General features: G+C 40.0%; 1 protein-coding gene across 3 annotated transcripts in view; it reads left to right on the top strand.

Moving 5' to 3' along the window:
• The window catches only part of LOC143828404 (rho-associated protein kinase 1), a 90,134-nt gene that overhangs the window by 66,806 nt on the left and 10,845 nt on the right, over nucleotides 1-12,483 (top strand). For all 3 annotated transcript variants that reach the window (XM_077318832.1, XM_077318833.1, XM_077318831.1), the window contains exons 28-32: nucleotides 1,947-2,017; nucleotides 3,505-3,593; nucleotides 4,486-4,564; nucleotides 4,682-4,943; nucleotides 5,757-5,961. In XM_077318832.1, the coding sequence (XP_077174947.1) occupies nucleotides 1,947-2,017; nucleotides 3,505-3,593; nucleotides 4,486-4,564; nucleotides 4,682-4,943; nucleotides 5,757-5,961 (706 nt within the window). The remainder of the gene's footprint in view (nucleotides 1-1,946; nucleotides 2,018-3,504; nucleotides 3,594-4,485; nucleotides 4,565-4,681; nucleotides 4,944-5,756; nucleotides 5,962-12,483) is intronic.

Genomic DNA, 12,483 nt, shown 5'->3' with positions numbered 1-12,483 from the left:
CTGGCAAGGATCAATTTTTTTCCTGAGCTCTACCTTGAAATAATTAGAAATTCAAGCTGAATTACCCTTGCATTCTTAGTAACTTAAGTATCATGTTCTTTATATGGCTGGACACTTAACAAGCAATTCTCTGTCTTTGGTCAATTAAATTAATTTATTTAAAATAACATTTTATTTTTGACGTTATTCTAATTGTAATGTTAATATATTACTGTAGTTGGGGTAAAAAATGACAGACAGGCATGCTGATTGTGTGAACTTAGGCAGATTGTGAGTGGGTGGGCAGAAAGGACTGTGTCATTGGTTGACTCTTGTGGCCCTTTCTTACATGCTCAGGTAAGTGCCAATCACCACTTTGGGATTGGGAGGTGAATTAATTCCAGACCAGACTGGCTAGGGATTCTGGTTTTTGTCTTTTTATTGGGGGGGGGGCATCATCTGGCCATGGAATTGGTGTCACTGAGGGTGGGTACGGTAGTATTAAATTTCCTGCATTCTGCAGGGAGTTGGACTAGATGACCCTGGAGGTCCCCTCCAACTTCTATGATTCTCCTACCTACTACTAATAGTCTCTTGTTTGATGAATTCCAAATTATATGCAGGTAACCCTTATATATTTCAAGAAGCATAATCGATGTTTTGATAATTTGCATGTGATTATACTACTTACGTTCAACAGTGAGATGACAAAAGATCTAATCTAATAATCCCTTAGTTTTAGCTAAATTAGCCAAGGTTAAAACTTTGTTCCAAAATTATGTAAAAGAAGAAAAACAATGGCTTGGATCCCATGAAAGATATTTGCAGAGAGAAGAATGGCCATTGGCAGATCATTAATTATTCCCAATGCCTCATATTGCAGTTCCTATTAGACAGAAAATCCCCTGGATTTGGGAATCTGCTGCTGGAGAGGGAAAATAACAAATATTTCCCCCCATTGCCTTCCATCAGTTGAAATGATCATTCATCAGCTTTCCATCAGCAGAAATATCGGGGTCCAACCTCATAAATTATAACTTCATTATGCAATGTAACAGAAAACTATTTTTTAAAAAACAGCTGCCATCCCTTAAACTCTGTCCTTTCCCTTCCTATAACAGGTTATCTTCAGTTTGCTTTATGCTGCATTGCAGATTTAATATGCCAATTCTTAAACCTGCCTCCTTGTTCATTATCCATACCAAGGCCATTGTACAAAATCCCAAAGATATTTAAGACACACAAAATTGTTCCTGATGCTGATGATTAATTTTGAGATGAGAGTGTAAACTATAATGTCATTACAAATCCTTTTCTTCTGATTCAGAACTTGGGATGTAAGGGGCACGGTTTGTTAATTTTTTTAATTCGTTCAGATTCAACAATAATAAACATAATAAAATTTGGTGTCAGAAATATTTTTCATCAGCGTTCAAATAACTTCTGCCATTTTAGTAATTATGTAGGAAACATTTGTAATCTGAATAAACTGCTTCTCTCTCTTACTTTTTATACCTAGCTGATTCTTCCTGCATTCCTTATTTATTTATCTTCTATTCTTATCTTCTGTGAGTAATGGGATATGTGGGTACTTTTGTTTGCTGTCCTGCTTTCTTCCTTTCATGTAAACTGTGACTTTCAGTTGTTGTCTTTATGCTGTTTATTTCATCTGCTTCCTACCCCAGTGTTAAAATTATATTTATTAGTACTATTTCCCTTTAAACTGTATTGAATGTTAGCAGTAAAACAATTATTTTGATGCACATCCTGTAAGAGCTGCATTGCTATAGTAAGTGAACGTGAGCAAGCATGAATAAATGCTTCAATCTGGTTTTGTTTAGCTGTGCCTTATACGCCTGCTTTACCATTCTGGGACCTGCTAGTAGCTGCATGAACATATTTAATTTTTCTGAAATATGTTTCTGTTATTAAAATTGTACTTTTAAAATTTGTACTTAAAAAAATAGAATCAAGAATGGAGGGCTGGCTTTCCATACCAAACAAAGGAAATATAAAACGTCATGGATGGAAGAAACAGGTATTAATAATTCTGTTTTCTTTTTATGCATGTCAATACTGAATTATCAATTTGCATATGTTTATCAATTTGCATATGTTGACTTGTACAAGACAACAAGCAGGCAAAACATATTGATACTCTCAGTTTTACTTTTCTAGTGCAGTTCTGTAGCATGAGGTATACATCTTTTATTGGAGAAGACATTTTCTCTGGCCAAAAGATAGTTGTGGATTCAAGCAGTATTTCCCTCTATACATTTGTGACTAATGTAAAGCATAACAAATTTAGCTTTTTAGGACAGCTTTCCAAATATTTCCACATTGTTATAAAAGGCAGATGCAAAAATATATTGTAATTGGATCCATTATAGTGATTTAACCTACTGATAGTACCAAGTTTGTAATATTATCATCAGGCAGCTTTAAGCCATAAGTTTAAAAAATCTTGATGATTTAACAGGCTTTCTGACAAGGCTACTTTATATAGCATAAATGGAGACCATGAAAATCAATGGGGAAGTTCCATCTGAACTCCCCAACACCAGCCTTACCACTTAGCAGTGACAGTGGTAGTTCCCCCAGCCCAAAGATAACCTTGGTGTTTTAATGGCAACAGCACCTTATCCCATCCTGCCCAGCCTCACCTTCACAATGGCAGTGGTGGCTTCCTTCAGTCCCTCTACCTCAACAGCCATGGCTTCCAATCTGCCCAGCCCTGTTTTACCACTTGCTGTAGCCTACTGAAGCCCCACCACCTCTGTGGTCCCCCTGCCCCAGCCTGTTCAATCGCAGTCTAACTGTGGTGGCTCCTCTCCAGCCCTAGTTTTATACATGCATAGACTACCTCACCCTAGCTTTCACCACCTCAACAGCCCAGCTATATGCCTGTCTTTTTTGGGGGGTGGGATTTAAATCCACCCTCCTTTTAAAATAATCCAGATTTCTCCTCAACTTGGCTCAAAAAATTATCTTCTGTCAATGTGGCCCTAAATGGTGGATTCTAGCATCCACAGATAAGGCCACATTTTGCTGTTAGAATATATGATATAGCTGTGATACATACATGTAATATACATATCTCAGGCATATATTCAGTTCAACCCTTTGTCATGATGGCTGTCACCTGGTTCCTTATTTTAATGTGACAGTGTTTAATGGTTTGAGGGAATAAGCTAGATCTGAGATTTTATTTTCAGAGTGCTGGCCAGTCTCATTGCAGGTGAAGAGAAGGGACTTCCTAAAGTTCTGAATGCTCTTTATTTGTCCCTAGAAATGTAATTTAATAACTTGATTGCCCCTAAAGATTCCTAGATCTCCCTGTTGACCTCCATGGCCTTTAATGATAATCACAGAGTTAAACTGTGTGGGGCACATTTATTTAATTGATTTTGGCTTAATTATTTTATGAAGTTTCTGTGTGAAGAAAGGAATGAGAGTTGGGTAGAAATGACTAAAGAATGTATGTCTTTATAGTATTCCTAATAGTTTTTCCTTTCTTTTTTTCAGTATGTTGTGATAAGCAGCAGAAAGATTTTGTTCTATAACGATGAACAGGACAAAGAACAATCTAATCCATCCATGGTATTAGATATAGAGTACGTTCTTTTAATTTTGGTTTGAGATTAATCATCAGCATGTTGTAAATGATGAAATCTTGGAAACCTCTCTGAGCTGGTAACCCTTGGGGGGCAGTTTATAAATCACATAATAAAATAAAATGTATGAAAAGAATTAATTTGAAAATATGAATCAGACCATGTACAATTGAATTTTTAACTGTGTCAGAAAATACAGTTGGTTCTAATTCCTATGTAGCTAAACATTTTGTTTGTACACTTTTGCCACTTATGTTTTAAAACAGCAGTTACTATTGGACCAGAATTTCATCACCAAAGCATGACCCATCCTTATCCATTGTTCCTCTTAATATTTGTGAAACAGCCCTGGGGGTGGAGAGCGTCCTGGCTGTCTGAGATGGAATAGGGCCAATCAGGGTGCGGCCAGCACCTGATTAGCCCTGTAACATGACATGGCCTTTGTATATAATTTTTAAAAATCTGGATAGATGCTCAGTTGTTCTTACCAGCATTTTACGTTAAAGGCACTGTGTCTCCATACTTCAAATAACATTCTTATACTCATGTATTCATACTTTTTCATGCAGGAAAATACATATAAATAAACACAAGTGTACAAGTGTATTATACCTCTGATTCAGTTACATCTTTCTGGTGTAAATACTGGAGTTTAAGAATGTGAATTCAATCAACCACATTGCTCAGTACATTGCTCGTATAGCACCAGTATATTCAAGGCACACAAAACAGCTTTGTAAAATATTTCTGTTGGAATTACCTTGTGTTAAGAGATATTAAAGTGAGGAAATTAATTTGAAATTTAATTGAAATTTAATTTACGACTGTACCACAGCAACTTATTTTTAATAATAGTGGTTACTAAAATGATTCAATGTTTATTTCATTTCAGTAAATTATTTCATGTTCGACCAGTAACACAGGGAGATGTATACAGAGCAGAAACAGAAGAAATTCCCAAAATATTCCAGGTAACACTACCAGTAACTTTCATATACCTACTTTAAAATGGGCTTTTGTTAAATAATTTGTCCAGTTTGTTTTTTAAAAAACTATACAACTGCTATATACTTTCTTGTTTTTCTTAGATTCTGTATGCCAATGAGGGAGAGTGCAGAAAAGAATTAGAAGTAGAACCAGTGCAGCCAACAGAGAAGACAAATTTTCTTAATCATAAAGGTCATGAATTTATCCCTACACTCTACCACTTTCCAGCCAACTGTGAGGCCTGTGCCAAACCCCTTTGGCATGTATTTAAGCCACCCCCTGCAGTAGAATGTCGACGGTGCCATGTTAAGTGCCATAAAGACCACTTGGATAAAAAGGAAGAATTAATTGCACCATGTAAAGGTAAAACAGAACTGGATTACAATTGTACTTTGTTTAATAGATTTCTAGTATTGCATTTTTGAAGTCCTTGATGCAAACAACAGTAGTGTATTCAGAATCTTATACTAAAATTAAAATCCCATTTTTACAAACTGTTAGCATAAAATAGCAAATATATAAAAATGACTTGTTGGTGGGCTCATGCTTGTATCTCCTTCCTCTGTCTACACACACAGGAGTCCTGTGTAGAAACTAACTCAGTCTGACTTTGACATACAGTTGAGTTATGCCTTTGTTTTTAACATAGACAAACCTTGCCACCAGTTTAACTACCCAAGGTTATAAAAAAATACAGCGCAACTACTACTGCTTGTAACACATCCGGTAGTTATATATTTAGAAAATATGTTGCATTTCCATAGATGATATCAGGGATTCACAACCAGTGTTCCGTGGAACTGTGGGGTTACATGAGAGCTCCCCAGTGGCTATGCGGCCTTTCCCAGAACTTCTGACATCACTAGACGTCAGTGGAGCCCACTTCCCCTATTGTTCTAGGGGACTAATCCCTTTTCCACAATGGAAACATTAAATGTTCAATTGATTGATTCGCTGGCTCCCTCCTCTTACTTCCACGGCCACTGCTCTGAAGGGACATGCCACCACTTTCAGGGTTGAAACCTGAAAAATGTTTCATGAGTTCCTCCACAGTCAAATGGTTGAAAAAAGCTGCAGTATATTGTGGCTGTTTTTTAATACTTGATCAAAAGTGATGGTGAAGGTGGTCGTTATATTTTTTCATTTAATTGTAATATTCTTTCCTTTAATTAACAGTGAGTTATGATGTTACTTCTGCAAGAGATATGTTATTATTGGCATCTTGTCAAGAAGAGCAAAAGAAATGGGTTTCTCATTTAGTAAAGAAGATCCCCAAGACACCACCATCTAGTTTTATTCGTGCTTCTCCCAGAACTCTTTCTACAAGATCCTCAGCCAATCAGTCATTCAGAAAAGTTAAGAATGCTTCTGGAAAAGCTAGGTGAGATGTGAATGAACTAAAATGTGATCTTTTTTTAATAGGAAAAGGTATGCGTTTTTTCAGGCTTATTATTATTCACCTATCATGACAAACCCCTATTTAATGATGGTGGCATAAACAAAAGTGGTAGCTGAGCTTGCTCCGTGCTCTCATTGTGCTTAGAAGATTCCTGGTCTTTAAAGCCTTGACTCAAACTCCAGTTCAGTATGACATCCAAATGCAAACACCTGGATAAACTGGTATTTGCTTCCTCCCTACAGACTGGGATTTTAGACCTGTTTGCATTGTTGCACTGTTGTATTGTTTATATTGTTTATACTGTTATATTGTTATATGGTTAAAACTATTAGTTATTATTACTGTAAGGTTATTCACATGTTTATAGACTGTTTTATGTATTGTTGTTTGTTCTTATGTAAACTGCCCTGAGCCTCCAGGGAGGGCAGTAGATGATAGATAGATAGATAGATAGATAGATAGATAGATAGATAGATAGATAGATAGATAGATAGATAGATAGATAGATAGATAGATAGATAGATAGATAGATAGATAGATAGATAGATAGATAGATAGATAGATAGATAGATAGATAGATAGATAGATAGATAGATAGATAGATAGATATTAAATTGAAGGCTTAAATCTCAGTTTGTGGGGAAGGAACAAATGCTAATTTGTTCAGGCATCTCAGTTCAGACCTCACAGTAAATTGAGAACTTGATTCAGGAATTAACAACCCAGGAAGCCTTCAGTTGTTATCTGTCCAAATGAAAGGTAATACTTGAGTTTAAGAAAAAACTACAGTTGGTTTGTCATGACATCTGAATATGGCCTATTTCCAGGTTAAAGACATTTTATACAAGGTCTGTTCTTCTTCAGCAAAATTTTCATTTAGTCAAGTACTACAAACTAATTCTTGTAGCTTTTATCAAAACAGTTCACATTTCTAATACAAATTGTTTTTCAGCAGATATATTTTAAATAAACTTCTCAATTGTATATTGAGAATTCCAAAAATATATACTTCTATAATTCTTTGTTTCATACGTACGTACGTACGTATGTACGTACGTACATACATACATACATACATACATACATACATACATACATACATACATATGAATGAATTTGTTACAATTACTACTGCTGTCATTGCTATGCATATAGTAATGCTAGCCAGATAGGTATAATGGAATAGGGTCTACCTTCCAAAGAAGCTAGACCTCATTTTTTCCATCTGAATTGATATCTGAGGCCTGAGGATTAGTTGTAATACCAGAAGATCTCCAACCGCCTTCAGGAGGTTCACAAAGCTTAGTGTAACCCATTATATAAATCTTTGATTAACCAATCGCGTATTTGGTTTTTTTGTTGTAAATTATTAATATATCCTTATCCATCTATGGTTCCTCTATATATTTGTGAAACAGGCTGGGGGGTGGAACGTGTCCGGCTGTCTAAGTTAGGATAGGGCCAATCAGGGTGCAGCCAGCAACGCTGGCTGCACCCTGATTGGCCCTGCCCCTCCAGCTCCCGCCCTCCCTCCCTGGACACTAGCCACATTCCTCTCAGACACACCAGAGACAGAGACACACAAAGCCGTGCCAGACCGAACACGAGCCCTCATTCCCTCCTATTACTCCTGCTGCGAGGGAGGCAGAGAGAGACACAGAGAGCTGCCCCAAGCTGCTGACAGAAACACAGTGAGAGTTGCTACTGCTGCGACAGAGGGAGGGAGAAACAGACAGAGCTGCCCCAAACCAGCCCTAATTACCTGCTATGCATTCTGCTGCAAGGCACACCAAGAGACATGCAGCAAGAGGAAGATAAAGAGAGAGAGATTTGCGCCTCCTGGTGTCCCCTGCACATTCCTGCTTGCAATGGGCTTTCTTGCTAATTTATAAATAAATATATTTACTTGGTGTAGTGGTTAAGAGAAGCAGCTTCTAATCTGGCAAGCCAAGTTTCATTCCCCTCTCCTCCACATCCAGTCCTGATAGTCCTGATAGTGCTATTCTCACAGAGTAGTCAGAACTCTCTCAGCCCTACCTACCTCATAGGATGTCTGTTGTGGGGAAGCCACTTTGAGACCATGTGGTGAAAAGTGGGGTATAAAACCAACTGTTCAAGTATTTGAAAAGTTGTAATTTAGAACAGCGATCCCCAACCTTTTTATCACTGGGGACCGGTCAAAGCTTGACAATTTTACCAAGGCCCGGTGGGGGGGGGGTAGCCTTTTGCTGAGGGATGTTGCTGCCGCCGCCAGAGCCCCTGCTCCACTTACTTTCCCAACGGTGCCCCTGACTTCTTGCCATCTGCTGGGGGGTGCTGTCAGCAGCAGCTGCGCAGTGCCATGCTGAGGGGGAGCCCCAGCCATGGTGGTCACTGGAGATCACCAAAAGTGAGCCGGTGGCAGAGTGGTAGGACTGCCCCCGAGGCAGCAGCCAGGGAGAAGGACAAGGAAGAGCCACGGCCCGGTACTGACTGATCCACGGACTGGTCCCGGTCCCTGGACCGGGGGTTGGGGACCACTGATTTAGAAGACAGCAAGGAAAGGTTCCTATTGGCAGCAGAGGATAGGATTTGCAGTAATGGGTTTAAACTACGTGGAGAACAATATTGGCTAGGTATAAGGGGGGAAAATTCACAGAGTAGTTCAGCCATGGAATTGCTGACTAAGGAGGTGGTGAGTTCCTTCTCACTGACAGTCTTCAAGAAGCGGCTGGACAGATACTTATCCTGGATGCTTTAGGATGATCCTGCATTTAGCAGGGGGTTGGACTAGATGGCCTGTATGGCCCCTTCCAACTCTGTGATTTTTTGTAATTAATAACTATCTACCTAGTGACTGTAAGGCAATCACTCATTGGTATTGTCCTGTTTATTAACTTCAGTGAGAGCTTTCGATCATGACTGTAACAGATTAACACCGTGAAGGGTCCTTGTCTTCTGAGTACAGGAGGACATCTATGTCATGTGGTTCTGAGTGGTTGCTAGGGATGCAGAAACAAAATTATTTTTCCCCTTGTTGTTTCTCTACTAGGAACTGCCCCTCCTCCTGTTTTGGGACACCAACAGGTTTGATTCCTGCTCCTTCACATGCAACCAGCTGGGTGACCATGGGCTCATCACAGCCCTGATAGGGCTGTTCTGATTGAGCAGCAATATCAGGGCTGTCTCAACTTAATCTATCTCACAGGGTGTCTGTTGTGGGGGAGGAAGGGAAGGTGATTGTAAGTCACTTTGAGACTCCTTAAGGCAGTGAGAAGGGGTATAAAAGCCAACTCTTCTAAATATAAACATTTTAAAAGTCATCTAATAATTCACAATGACTGGGGAAGGCACTGGCAAACCACCCCGTATTGAGTCTGCCATGAAAACGCTAGAGGGTGTCACCCCAAGGGTCAGACATGACTTGGTGCTTGCACAGGGAATACCTTTACCTTTAATAATTCACCACATGTTATTGATTGTTGTGATGGCCCGTGATGGGATCAGATTGCCTTCTATAGAAGAAGGACCCTTCATGGTGAGTAACTAATGGTCGTTCTCCCACTGAACAGGAGGACATCTGTGTTGGCACCTTCCAGAGCAATGGCTATATTCCCATGGTTGGTTGTTGTCTTGATCCACCATGTGCTGCAGAACCTTTCCGCTGAGGCAGCATCTGCAGAATTATATTCATTCAACCTGTAGTGGTGTAGAAACATGGCGATAGATGACCACCTTGCAAACCCTTTGACCAAAGCCAAGTTGACAAAGGCTGCATTGGAAGCTGCACTCCTTGAGTACCTCAGTGTCTTGTGGAACTACCTGTTTCTTAGTTTTCTATGCCTCAGTTATACAGGCTTTCAGGTATCAGTTTATGGAAACTTGACATTTTAGGCCCCATATTAGGACGGTAGACTGCTGTGAACAGAGTCTGCCTTCTTAAATAACTGCATTCTGGTGATAAACGCTTTAAAAGACCTTCTAATGTCTAGTTTATGACATTGTTTCTTCTTTGGGTGTTTGGGAGAGGAACAAAATGAGGGTAGATTAATCTCTTGTGATAGGTGAAATGTTGACCTGACCTTAGGGCAAAAGGCCACGTCTGTTCTAAGGACCACTTTATCTTTATGGAACACACAAATTTCCTTCTTAACAGACAAAACTCTTAACTCTGATTCACTCCTATCTGATATAATTGCTGCCAAGAAGCGAGTTTTCATCTGTAAGTATTTCAAGGATATTTCCCTCACAGGTTTGAACAATGCTGAGAGCTGATAGCGCTACGTGTAAATTCCACGTAGTGCTATCTATGCAGTTTGATTTGCCATATCTTTCAGAAACCTAGCAATGTGGTGATGTCTAGATATTGGGATACCCTGGTTATTTATTTATTTATAATTAAATTTATATACCGCCGCTCCCTGCAAAAGGAGGCTCACGGCGGTTCACAACATAAGACAATAAAAAATCAACCATAAAACTATTTAAAACATCTAACATCACAATAATACAATTAACCCCCCCCCCTCTCCCAACCCAATAAAATCAAGATGGCGGTCAAAATCCCTCTGCTGCAGCTGTAACCGGTATGGGCAGGAAAACTGGGAATGATAGAAAAAAGAAACAAAGGGGTAGAACAAACAGTGGGTTTTGGCTGGTTTAATACCTTGGCTTACGACCTGGGTGGGGAGGGGGTGATAAATGGAATGACCATGATGAAGGATGTCATTCATCTGTGGAGAGTTGCAGGTTGAAGACCTTGTAAAAAACTCAGAATGCCTCCAATTCCAGGATATAGATTATCTATATACACCATCAAAGAAACACTTTCCATTTATAGATACATGTTGTAGAGCAGTGGTCCCCAACCTTTTTATCTCCGGGGACCGGTCAACGCTTTACAATTTTATTGAGGCCAGGGGGGTAGTCTTTTGCTGAGGGACGTTGCCACTGCCACCTGAGCCCCTGCTCCACTTGCTTTCCCACCTCTGACTTCCTGCTGCCCGCTGGGGGGTGCTGCCAGCAGCAACTGCGCAGTGCAACACTGAGGAAGAGCCCCAGCCATGGCAGCCGCTGGAGAGCACAAAAGGTGAGCTGGCGGCAGAGTGGCAGGGCAGCCCCCGAAGCAGCAGCTGGGGAGGAGGACCAGGAGGAGCCGTGGCCCGGTACTGACTGATCTACGGACCGGGACCGGTGGTCGGGGACCACTGTTGTAGAGTGCTTTCTGGAAACAAGGATAGTATCTGTCGCTTCCTGAGCTGTAGCCCTTATTCAGGAGAATTCAGCTTCTGAGTGGTTGAGCACAGCCAATTTGATATTTGGGTGCCAAATGGGTCCTTAACGAAGATGATCTGAAGTGATATGAAGAGCCATATATACCATTTGCAGAATCGGAATCAGGGTCTTCAAGGCCAATATGGAGCCAATAGAATTTATGGCCTAAACGTTGTAAAGGGCTAGATGCCCACTCATTGGGATTTCCTGTGAGTCATGACCTATTTTGTTTTGTGTCTGGGTCGGGCTTGCTCTATCTGTTTTTGCCTTGTTTGCTGAACCTGTAAGAGGAAGACAATCCTCTGTGAAAGGACAGTCTGTTATACTTCCATCTATTATCTGAGCTGAATCTTAATATGAGTGAAAGGAAAAGAAAGAGAAAACTCTGAGATGATCTATGGTTTGTGCCTTTCCTAACATCTCGGGAAACTTGGTTTTTTGAATCTTTGGTCTCAATCAGAATATTCTTCCTACCTAAAAGGGGGAAGAAGTAACAGATAATTTAGATTGGTTGTCTGTAGCTCATGTGTGTAGCCATAACATCCGCCTAGAGTAAGGTGACCAGATTGTCCCACTTTTGGAGGGACATCTGGGGGCACCTGGCAAATTGTACTTATGTTGAAATTAAAATACATATACTACAATACTATTTTTGCGTTCTATGTGTTCTATGAAAATTTTTGTTGCTCCATATAGACCTAATTTTTAATCAAGAACCCCCTCCCCCCGGACAATGGTGTCCTGCTTTACCAATGTTAAAATCTGGTCACCTTAGCCTAGAGGCAACAGCTGAAACAATTCCCCTGGATGCAAAAATTAGAGTCCAAGGTGGCATCAGAAGTATATTTTGTAATGGAATTTCCGTGTTGTTTTTAAACTTTAAAACATGCACAATAACTAACAAGCTAAGTTATGGTGCTTTGATCTTAAGCTTACTTCTAGCATTTAAATAACCATAAACCTGCTTAGATGGACTGACATTTAATTATGTAGGTATTGGGAGCTAACTTTCATGAATTGTGTATATTTCAAGGCAGTAGTAAATAAGGTTGTTAGAGTGGCCATACTTGCTGCAATCGTTCCGGGGGGGGGGGGGTGCCGGGATGGGTCTCACGCCGGACCCAGGGAGGGCAGCCTTGCTGCGGGGGGGGGGGGGGGAGGGAGGGAGGGCTGCTTATGAACAGTTTTGAAGCTAGTTTCAAATATTTTAGATTACTTTCTCGTGTTTATTTTAAAAAAACAGCAAAAGTT

Source organism: Paroedura picta, unplaced genomic scaffold (genome assembly GCF_049243985.1).
Source record: "Paroedura picta isolate Pp20150507F unplaced genomic scaffold, Ppicta_v3.0 Ppicta_v3_sca25, whole genome shotgun sequence".
Classification (NCBI taxonomy): domain Eukaryota; kingdom Metazoa; phylum Chordata; class Lepidosauria; order Squamata; family Gekkonidae; genus Paroedura; species Paroedura picta.
Note: the sequence above shows the minus strand (reverse complement) of the source record. Positions and strands in the feature narration are given on the sequence as shown.